The following is a 12305-nucleotide window of genomic DNA, read 5'->3' on the forward strand; positions in this document are numbered from 1 at the left end:
TCCGGTCCAGGGAAGACATGGCTTGGCAGTTCAGGCTGGACTGTTCCCATGAGGCACAGGGTTAAGGCTGATTTGCATATGGCCATGTCTGAACTGGGGTGGTGTGGAGTCCAGAAAAATGATGGATTTAGGCCCAGATCTCTGTACTGGGGTGAATGTATGACATTGTTCTGCATTCTGTCCATCAACTGTTGTTTTTACATTTGTCACCCCGAGTGGGGCGGGTATGCTCAGACGTGAGTCCCGTGCTCTCCACACCACTGGAGTCAAGCTATCCTGGCTGATGAAGGCTGATAGCCAGAAACCGGTCCTAGGATGCTTGATTCCAGTCCAGGGAAGACATGGCTTGGCAATTCGGGCTGGACTGTTCCCATGAGGCACAGGGTTAAGGCTGATTTGCATATGGCCATGTCTGAACTGGGGTGGTATGGAGTGCAGAAAAATGATGGATTTAGGCCCAGATCTCTGTACTTGGGTGAATGTATGACATTGTTCTGCATTCTGTCCATCAACTGTTGTTTTTGCGCTTCAGATTTCAGCACGCAAAGCCTTCGCGAGTCGCGTTGTCATGCTGTGTGCGCCCAATGTCCCCCAAACCACATCCTGTTCCCCGCACACTCTACGCTGAACGTGGAGGTTTCTCCTCATATCGGCACCATAGGAAATAGCGCTCACAGCCGGTCGGAGAGAAGGTATTTAAAAAAAAAAAATTTGTTTTCCCCATCGTGCTTCTTGCCCCGATTCTGCGTTTCTCCTGCCCCATCACATGTTGTCTTCCTCATCATTGTTTAGTTAACGGGCTGCAGACAGGACAGAACGTGCATAACACAATTATTTAATAAGCAATGTGGCGGGCAATCGTCTGTGGTTATACGTTTGGTGCAGCAGGATGTAATCTACGTTGCTGTTGTCAGAGCTTTACCACTTTCACGTTCTCTTTTACAACTCGTAATCCATGTGTATTATGTAACCATATTTCTTTAGTATTCTGCAGGCAGGAGGGAGCATTTATTAATTGAACAACATGGCTGCTTATCATCTCTGGTAACAGTTTTGGCCGAGAAGAGCAAAGGGCTATGCGCCTTTAGCCACTGAGTTCTACCCTGTCCTTCGGCGACACCTAACGTGACTTTCACTTGCAAAGTAAACACTACAGTTCCCGACATGCTGTGATGGCAACAGGAAGCCATGCATACTTTGCAAGGAGCCAGGACTGGGGCCAGGTAGAACAGAACTGTTTCTTTATAATATGCTTGTGTTTTTTTTTTTTTTTTGCTGATGTGCTTCTTTGTCTTCTTTTCTCCCATTTAAATGGGCGTCTTTGTCAACCCCGATGCGTTTAAAATGTTTAGGCTAGAGGGAACAGTAAGAGGGTTAATCAGTTCAAATAATTAAAAGAAAGGCTACCGGTATATCTTCAGCCTGTGTCTCATAAAGAACATTTGGCAAAAAGTTGCAAAGCTCCCGCATAATTAATAATAGGGCAACAATTGGTCAGCAGTCTGTTGCAGAGGTGTTTTTTCAGACAACGTGGCTCAAGAGCATTAAAGTGACCTTTACTGAGCACCTAATTCTGTCACAGAAGGTCAGATTTCTTTCAGACATGAAGAGATTTGTCCAGAATCATAGAATGGTAAGCCGATGCTATGACTCAAACTTGGCTCCCCTGTTTCACGTTCCACAGCTCCCCTGGGGAAGACCAGCAGACCTCGATCCTATGATTCGAAATCACAGAGTGCCTGCATTGTGACACCTGTCTGTTAAGGGACAGGGTTTATAATGCCACAAGTGACAAACTGCGATTCCGATATCATCCTTGGGTGTACTATCTACACATTTCAGTGTCTGAAAACTTTATGAGGAGAATTTGAGCTGGTTACTTTGACAGCTTGCACAGAAGGAACCAACTCTGAGCTGGCCTTGCCACAACGTCAACTTGCTCAGCCATCCTGCCATCTTCAAGTGCATGTAACTCGATGGCAAAGGAGGCTTATGCTGCTATTACATGTACTTTAACTGTTCAGTGTGTGTAAGGGGACCGGCTGCCTGTGCCCTTAATTGTTCGGTGTATGTGAGGAGTGTTTGCACTACTTGTAATATTGCTATGAACCTGCGCTGTACATGTTATTTGTGTTAGAAAGCTTGCATTGCTGCTGTCCATGCTGTACTTCGTCTGTGTGTTTTATTGGAGCTTGCCAAGATTTTTTCAATAGACACAGGCCAAAGTATTCGGTTTTGGCACTGCTTGTTTCCTTCTCCCCTTAAGTATTAAGAGGACAAGGAGCCTTGTGAGATTCTTCTCTCATCAAAAGCTCCATGGGTGAGGAATGCTTTAGGAAACTGAATGTAATACGTGTATGTGACCTTTTACTTAGTGCGGTTTTTTACCAGAAAATACAGCCAAAGCCACTTGAAATTGGATTCGAACTGATATCTCCTAATTTCAAGGGCTGTAGTGTAAACACCAGTTCACAATGTTTGAATTTGATTTAATGTAACTTCATTGTGATATTTCTGTGTTGTATTTTGTAGGACATTTGATCCATGTCAGTTGTATCTTTTCCAAGCATTTCTTATATGCTTTGGATTCTGGTGCTTGTAATTTACCTTTTCCAATTTAAATGCAGCAGCAGACGTGCTGAAATGCAGCTGTCACCGAAATGCACCCTAAAAAAGAGATGCACATTGATTTCAAATAATACGCTTAATTTTGCTACTCTGTGATGGTACTCAAGATAAAAGATTTTTTTTCCATTGTTTTTTTTTATTTGCCATCTTCTCTATATTAAACCTGACTAATGTACAACAAGGCTGCCTGCAAACCTGCCTTCCAGCATCCGGCTCCCTCCCAAATGACCCATGTCATTTGTATCCCCTCAAGTCTTGACTTTTTGGCCGACAGCACTTTGGTCGCTCTGGGTCTTGATCCCTGGCCTATAGCTGTGAAACCACCAGACCCACAGTATGTTGGCTACTTTATATATATATATATATATATATATATATATATATATATATATATATATATATATATATATATATATATATATATATATATTCACTGAAAAAACCATAGGTTTCACACCAGTTATAGTTAGGTGGAAATGTTACTCGCATAAAACCATTGAAATTCCCACGTTATAGTTAGTTGGATTCACTATAACTTGCGCGTGCAATGCACTGCTGATGACGTCACATATTACATCACTCATGACATGGTCAGTGACATCACTCATGACATCACTGATGACATCTCAAATGACATCACTGTGATGTCATTTGAGGTGGTTTTATGCGAGTAACATTTCCACCTAACTATAACTGGTGTGAAACCTATGGTTTTTTCAGTGAATTTAATAGGTTTTTTAAATGCTAATTCCTAACTATAACTGGTGTGAAACCTATGTTTTTTCAGTGAATATATATATATATATATATATATATATATATATATATATATATATATATATATATATATATATATATATATATATATATATATATATATATATATATAAATTTCTATGGCAAAATGAAAGCCCTCATTTTGTTCCTTTTCAAATTAAATGTATTAAGTGTTACCACTTTATTCCAATCAGGATTTGAGAAGTCACTCAAAATGAGCCCTAATTTTTCTTTCTTCAGCACTAATCATAATTTCTATGGCAAAATGAACCCCCTCATTTTGTTCCTTTGCAAATTAAATGTTTTAAGTGTTAACACTTTATTCCAATCAAGATGACTTCAGGTGTGCCATACTTTTGTCATAAGTAAGACTGTTAGCGCTCTATTTGTTCTTTAGAACACTCTGGGACATTCTGTCATTGGGCTATAGTTGGGCTACATCTGGCTGATATTTGGGCTACATTAGTTTTTTTGTCTCTGGTGGCCATCTTTGGGCTACATTGGGCTACATTGGGCTACATTTGGGCTCTAACATATATATAGCCCAATGTAGCCCAATATATATTTTTTCAAAGTAAATTTTCGTAAAAACCACTGGAGAATATATCTTGAGACATAGCAAAGGCACATCGGGGTACCAGTCCCTACAATTTTGCCAAGTTTGGTGGAAATCCATTCAGCCGTTCGGGCTAAAAGTGAGTTCAACCGCCCTATGGAAATTAACATGGGGAAAACACGTTTTGGGACCCCCCTTTTATCTCGGCCCCCGCTTGACGGATCCCCCGGAAACTTTTAGGGAAGGAGCGGAGCGCAGCGAGGCAAAGTTACGGAAAATTACAGGCAGATCCCTCATTCTGCGCCAAAGTTATTCCCAATAGAATGTTGCGGATTTCCTATGGAAAACGATCCTAACTATAACTACCTACTGGCGACCGCCAGTAGGTAATATATATATATATATATATATATATATATATATATATATATATATATATATATGTTATATTTCAGTCTACTTGATTTGCTCGTCCTGCTCCCACCTTTACTAACAATGATTTGCAATGCAATAGGTCTTGCATTTGTTTAAGTTAGAGCTGTTGGCATTGAAAAACACAATGTATTTTAGTTTTGCTATTTTTTTGGCCAACAGCACTTTGGTCGCTCTGGGTCTTGATCCCTGGCCTATAGCTGTGAAACCACCAGACCCACAGTACATTGGCTACTTTATATATATATATATATATATATATATATATATATATATATATATATATATATATATATATATATATATATATATATATATATATATAAATGCAGAACACTCCTTTCAAGAAAGAAGCAGAGGCCACATAGGGGGAGACAGGAAACACCTTTAATGAAGCTGTGACTCTCATATGGCGTATGCATTTCGGCATTTCTTAGCCTTCCTCAGCGCCCAGAGTCTATGAGCAGGGTGTGGGCAAAAATGAAAGTTTATGCAATGTCCTGCCGCACACGGATAGGTCCGCCTCTGACCCCACCTCCCAAGTGGTCAATCTACTACACCTGAAGCTAGGTGACTGCAGCGAAACTACAGGTCCCAGAATGCAACGCTTCAATGAGGTGAGTGATGCGGGGGGATCAGGTGCTTGTTGCGGCGAGGGCTTGTCATCTTTGCTTCACTGGTATCCTGTATGTTGCTCCTTTCAAAGTGTCCCCTCCGGTCCCCTGAACCGCAAAACCTCCGAAGAGACACCAGGAAAATGACGGGGGCTCGTCCGGAAATCCAACGTGCCCGTCGTGGTGCACGAATGCCTCCAACACCGCTAAAATCCTTGCGTCCTGCTACGATGGTGGACCTCGCATATATATATGTGTTATATTTCAGTCTACTTGATTTGCTGGTTCTGCTCCCACCTTTGGGGCCAAACGGGGGAGAGGGGGGGGGGATAACAGCACCGACCAGAGACTCAAAATTTGGTGTGATAAAGGCCGCTTTATTGGAAGCAGGTGCACCTTGAACAATGAAAAAACCCTTGGCCTGCGCCGTACAAAACTATACCTCACTAAATATGCAATTGCCTGACAAAACCCCCACCCCCTCCCCTAACTGGTTTCCCCAATCCAAATACAGTAAACAATTAGCAGAAACGTCAATTTGCCTCTCCACCTGGCTAAATCCTTTATTATGCTTGACCTACCCCCCGATAATCCAACAACAGATCTCCTACACTTCCCCCATATATTAGGAAGAACCGCCCCAAAGGCAGAACATCACCCCACACCTGCTCCAGCGACACAACCAAACCCACAACCATCGAGCAAAAAAACAGATGCACGGCCCCCAAGAAAACTCCTTCAAAAACCACCGCACACCACAAAACCCCTCCTACACCCTCAAGGAAAGCAATCACCCCTCTCCCCGCCCCCCCAGACCCCACACTTGAAACCCCCCCATCAACTGATCGAAAAAACACAGGGAGGGAGGGTGGGAAAATAATTACCTCCGCCAAACCCCCGCCCGGCTGCTGTGTCACCAGCCACCAAAATGGCGACCTATAACACAAAATGTCCGGTTTTAAAGAGGGCCAGCCCAAAAGAAGCCCAAAACTAGCCCAACCCCAGCCCAAGGCTACTAACTAGCCCAAAACCAGCCCACGACGGTGCTGGCTCTATCCTCCCCCGGCCCCAAAACCCCCTGGGGGTGGCAGGCCTCCCGCTGGTCGGCCGCCCCCCATAGCCCCATTGGGGCCAAACGGGGGAGAGGGGGGGGGGGAGGAAAGCAGCACCGACCAGAGACTCAAAATTTGGTATGATAAAGGCTGCTTTATTGGAAGCAGGTGCACCTTGAACAATTAAAAAAAAAACCTTGGCCTGCGCCGTACAAAACTATACCTCACTAAATATGCAATTTCCTGACAAACCCCCCACCCCCTCCCCTAACTGGTTCCCCCAATCCAAATACAGTAAACAATTAGCAGAAACGTCAATTTGCCTCTCCACCTGGCTAAATCCTTTATTATGCTTGACCTACCCCCCGATAATCCAACAACAGATCTCCTACACTTCCCCCATATATTAGGAAGAACCGCCACTTGAAAGGCGTGTTAACGGCTTTCGACCCCCCCCTAGGACTCCTGCACGTCCGGGTTTCTGCGCACCAATGCCCTGCTCCAGAGCCTCCCTCAAATGTAGCACCTAACTCCATCCCGTACTACAGGTGAAACCCCATCCCCTTGAAATTCCACTGCCCGGCACCTAAGCTCCGGGTGCTCCATCCTTTCAACCGTCCATCTCCTCAAAACCCTCATTTCCTTGTAAATTTCCTCCAGGTCCTATCAATGGCCGCTGGCCTCTCAGCCGCCCCCCTCAACCCACCTGGGACCGAAACTCTGACCAAATTACCTGACACCCTGCCTACCCGCGCCGTATCCCTAACAGGTCCCTCTTCACTTGTTTAACCCACGCTAACCCTTTGCACGGTACCAAGCCCACGCCAAGCACACTCTCCCCTTTACCACTGCACACAAAGCCTGCAACAACGCATGCTAGCTCATGCCCTTTTCCTTGCCGCTGACAATGAAACAACCTGTCGTCCGCTTCCAACCACTGATTCCGGTGCTTGACCCAGTCCCCCTTTTTGCCTGCTTTATCAATGAGTTCACCAACATAATTCTCCAGCGCCGCTGCATTTGGCCCGCCCCTGCACCTGAAAAGACACACATGTGAGAGGCGAGAAATGTCCTTTATGTCGTACGTTCCCTTCCCATTCCCCCGCAGCCTGACAGATGCCCCTAACAGTCCGACCTCCAGGGCCCGAGGCCCTCCCCAACACTGCCACGCAGCCTCCGTCGCCGCCCCCACTCAGACGGAATGCCTCCGTAACGCCTTCGGGTCCTCACCCATACACCATAGGGCGTGCCGCAGGACCCCCAACCCTGTGCCGCATGCAGCCCTGCTACCTCCTTCTCGACCGAACCCCCCCGCCCCACCTTCCCACCGCTGCGTCCCCCATTCCCCCGCCGACGGTGAATCGTCACCCCCGAAAGCCCCCAGCCATCAAACTCAACCTGAACCGCAACACCCGCTCCTGCGGAAACCACCTATCCCCCTGCCCCACTGCTCCCGACCGCCACAATTCCTCCCATGCCCGCTCATATTCCACCATGGAAATGCCTCACGAACGCCTGTCCCACGCAAGTCCCCTTCACTCCCCACTGACAAACGTACTCAAGGATACGGCCGTGTCACAACGGACAGCGTCAGACCCAAAACCACAACGTTGCCGCCCCCCTTGTCCACCGGCAGGCGTGCTTCCATGGCCACGGAGTCGAGCTCTCTACCAAGGAATGACAGCACCGAACTGGGACCGTGCGTCTTCTCTGGCGCCCGGGGCACCCCCAGGTAAGCCACAAGGCCCAAAAAAACGTCCAGCTCCGCTGGCAGTCCGTCGAAACCCGGCCGTCCCACCAGCAAGAAGTCAACCAGATAGTGCGTCACCGACCAGAGCCTGTCCGCCAGGAAAAAAAAAACACTGCAAAATTCACCTAATGGCGCACCCAGCGCACACAAATTTGAACATCCCATGGGCAGTGCTGTCGCCCTCCATGCCAACCTCGCCGCCCCCTCGTCCTCTGGCAGGCGTGTTTCCATGGCCCGGAGTTGAGCTCTATACTAAACAAGGACAGCACCGTACTGGGACCGTACATCTTCTCTGGCGCCAGGGGCGCCCCCAGGCAAACCACGAGGCCCATAACTGACCAGCAACTGCCGGCAGTCCGCTGAACCCGGCCGTCCCACCAGCAAGAAGTCCTCCAGATCGTGCCTGTCTCAGAGCCTGTCCACCAGGAAAAAGCCCACTGCAACAAGGAACTGAAACGCCAAAACGCGCCCGCGAGATCGAATCCCCATGCAATGGTCCCCCACAAGTGCCCCCTGTTCAAACCGGGTCCCCACCGACCGGTGATCCCCCAGATGCCTCCGAAACCACCAGGACGCCAACCTAATCTCGTACTTTGCCCAAAAACCTTGACCCCCACCGCCGCCGGGCTCCTCCGCGCTATGTCCCTGATAGTATACGACACCCCCGGGAGCTCCGCCGCCAAAGTCACCGACCGACTCCCCCCTCCCCTCCCCCCCGACCCCGCACGCTGCTGGGACAACCGAGACTGACCAGGCTCCTTCCTGAGCCCAACCCCGATAGGGGAAACACTCAAACCCGACCGCGCGCTCCACACCAGAAAGGGGGGGGGACCACATCCCTGCGCCGCTCTCCTCCTTACACACCTGCCCCGCGCTGGCCCTGTGGTCGCCTTGACGGCTCAACTCCTCCACCCGCACTGGCGACAAGCCTATGCCCAGACCTTGACCCCCTTTCCCCCCTCCCCGCACCCCCCCTGGCGCCCCTTCATACCGCGCCATTCCCCGGCGCCCCTCCCTGGATCCCCGGTATCGGCACCAACCAACAGCCGAGGATTACTCAAACAACTCCCCTACTCCGCCACCATCCTTACCTGGCGTCGCCACTGGATCCCGCCGCCTAACCAGCGGAGGCGCAGGGGGGGGCGTCACCTCGGCGCTCCTTGCCAAGGGCATACCTGAAACACACTACCAACACCGTTACTTTGCTCCCCCCCTTTCCGCATCTCCCCCTCCTCCTCCGAATCCTCCACATAGTTCAATTGCCCCCATGGCCTCACCCCCTTTCCGCATCTCCCCCTCCTCCTCATAATCCCCCCGTGTAAATCCCGCTACCGAGAGTCACCTACAACATGCCTTTACGAAACTGCGTCACGAAGCATGACAACCTTAGTGTCACGAGAGAACTGGTGCCTAGCGACAGTCTCATGACTCCGATCGCACTCACTGAAGCGGCTATGGGGAATAGGACATGCGGCGAGGCTGCGCAGCGGATGCAAGCTCGAGAGCCAAGACACTCCCGGAAGATGGAACCGAGGCCGAGCCCCAGCATCGAATCCAGTCCGCAGCCGCTGACCTGAGCCACGGCATCTTCAGAAAAAGGGGAAGGGGGGCCACCAGAAACCCAGCCTCCCTCATAGGCCCCAATTGGCCGCACACCACGGCCACAAGCCTCCACCTTGCATCCCACCGCCCGAACACAACGCCGAAAGACCCAAACCTCTTGTGCGCCCCCGCAAATATGAAACCGTATTACAAAGGAACCAACCATGAAACGTACTAGCGCATCAATCACGATTATTGCACACACAAAGGACAAGAAGAAAATTAACACCGTGAAGTGGCATAAGTACACGCACGCACCCATCCGCAAGAGATGCACCATAATAATGCAGTACCGTTACGCCCGCGCATCGATTCTACACAATACATAAACTCTAACAGGAATGGTCATTATCTAAAATAATTACCTCCGCCAAACCCCCGCCCGGCTGCTGTGTCACCAGCCACCAAAATGGTGACCTATAACACAAAACGTCCGGTTTTAAAGCGGGCCAGCCTAAAAGAAGCCCAAAACTAGCCCAACCCCAGCCCAAGGCTACTAACTAGCCCAAAACCAGCCCACGTACGGTGCTGGCTCTATCCCCCCCTCCCCCGGCCCCAAAACCCCCCTGGGGTGGCAGGCCTCCCGCTGGTCGGCCGCCCCCCCAAAGCCCCATTACTAACAATGATTTGCAATGCAATAGGTCTCGCATTTGTTTAAGTTAGAGCTGTTGGCATTGAAAAACACAATGTATTTTAATTTTGCTATTTTATACCAATGGCAATAGCGCCATACAAATATAATTACTCCACTACAAATATAAAAAACACAAGTAAAAACAATTGTCATTTTCAACGATAACAGCTCTAACTTAAACAAATGTGAGACCTATTGCGTTGCAAATGCTTGTTTTACTCTGCCAACCTTTGGACGGGCAGGCAGACAGATAGGTTTAGAGAGAGATAAACTAAAGATTGAGTAATAGTGTAAAGGTAGATAAGTACGTGTTAAAATATAAATTCGATATAACATGTTCGGGCAAAAGGATTTCTGTCACTGTTGGGTCAATGGAAAACTTTGTGACTTTATATACTAAACTTTGATCAGGTATAATGCCACAACGTCTACTTTACACATATTACATATATGTTTTATAAGAGTGCTTTTCTTTTTTAGTACAACACACAAAGGTGTCGTTCTGTCGCCCATGGGCGTTTGCTGATTCAAAGGCAACCTGGTGCCGATAATGCAATCATACCTCTGAGAATGCAGTTACACATTTCAAAAAGAACTGCTGTGCTCAGACAATGTCCAGCAGGAGGGGAGGGCGATCACAAAGTGCAGAAGCGGGGCCGTAGCTTGGGGGGGACTTGTTTGGGGTGTTACTCCTCCTAATAAATGTATTTTCTGCCAAATAGTTAAGTGCAGGTGTTTTCTGTCTGGTATAGTGAGGTGAAGTGTCTGTCGTTTTTCACCAGGAATTTTTGCGCACACACTCTCTCCCTCTCCCTGTTTGGAAAGACTTAAAAAAATGTTGGTTGTTTCACAAAATAATGTGCTTTTTCTCACTGCCCCACCTATCCGCATTCCTCTACCTTTCCACCTCCCGCTGCCCCTTAAGCCCTTCTCGTGCGCCTGGCTTCTCGCATAATGTATTTGAACGCCATGTGCCAGCCTGATTGTTTCGAAATGTTATGCTCACCCTCCACCTCCAATCTTACTGACCAAGCTACGCCCCAAAGCAAAGGTAAGAAACTCACTCAAATAGTCCAATATTTACTTTAAACAAATGGAAAGCACGTCAGAAGCCTAGCGTGTTATATCAAATATCACAGTCCATGCAATAAGCACGTTTCCATTCTTTATCTCTCCTTAGGTAAATCATCTGTTCTATTCAGAATGCTTTACTTACTTTTCCCGAAGTTGCCATGTGTCCAGCCGCGGTGTGGCAAAGTGTTTGCTGTCTGCACTCACTTCTTAGCACTCCAACTACAGCGCAGGTTTTTTCAACAAGGCTTCTTAAACGGTCCTTGCACGCGCCCGCGCCGCAAATTAGGCAATGCTTGTTTTGTGCTGTTTGACTGGGGCTGGGTTTATGAATCCTAATCCCAGCCCTTATCAAACAGCCTTGTTAAATCAAGTGGGTGTAGTCTTGGCATGCGACTGCGGTGGATACTTTTTTTGCCCACATATGCTACCGAGATAAAAGGAACACGAAGAAAAGATATGGCCATCCAGGTTGCTTCAACCAACCACTGGACTCAAAACAACTGAAAATTAATGGATTTATTTACAAGCCCCTTGCGCCGCCGGTGAGTCGCTTTTAATATGGGGGAATAGTGAAGTACTGGCGGCCCAAGGGGCTTGTAAATATGCCCCACGTGCATAGTGAATAACGAAAATGTATGTTTTTAGTGACTTTGTGAACAATATACACATGGCATGCTTCACTCTTTCAAGTCTCAAAGAATTTCAAAACTGGAAACACGAGATGAGACACTCTAATCCTCTGTATTCTAGAATCTTATTGGGAGAATATGCAAAAGACGGGCGCTCGGTACAGGAAGCACGTGCGGCAGCCCCTTCAGTACGCGCTGCACCTGTTCAATGTAGGACGCGTCACAAGTGCTCCGCGTGCTCTGTCTGAATCATGCCCATTACAAGACGGAGAAGGGAGAGGCTCATGGGTGCCACCATTTGTTTGCTTTTCCAAGTATCTCTTAGGACATCTTCTGTTGTTCGCATCATTCTGCTAAAAAACGCATTTCTCTCACGCCCTTCGTTTTTCCAAAGAGTGATAAGGTCAGACCATTATAGTGACGGGGGCACAACGCCCATTGTGCTCAAACGTTTTCAAGCCCGAGCCCCAAAACCCATACATCGTGTGTGTCAGCCCGGGCTGAGACATGTTCCGCTGCACGCTCACAGTCGCACCCGAATACTTCACAGGTCTTAA

At 48.0% G+C, this 12305-nt stretch overlaps 1 protein-coding gene across 1 annotated transcript in view; it reads right to left on the minus strand.

Moving 5' to 3' along the window:
• The window catches only part of LOC144818539 (alcohol dehydrogenase 1-like), a 295630-nt gene extending 284169 nt beyond the window's left edge, over window positions 1-11461 (minus strand). The window contains exon 1 of the mRNA XM_078676059.1: window positions 11262-11461. Within this exon, the coding sequence (XP_078532185.1) occupies window positions 11262-11279 (18 nt within the window). The 5' untranslated portion in view covers window positions 11280-11461. The remainder of the gene's footprint in view (window positions 1-11261) is intronic.
• Window positions 11462-12305: the final 844 nt, after the last annotated feature.

Source organism: Lissotriton helveticus, chromosome 2_1 (assembly GCF_964261635.1).
Source record: "Lissotriton helveticus chromosome 2_1, aLisHel1.1, whole genome shotgun sequence".
In the NCBI taxonomy this organism is placed as follows: Eukaryota; Metazoa; Chordata; class Amphibia; order Caudata; family Salamandridae; genus Lissotriton; species Lissotriton helveticus.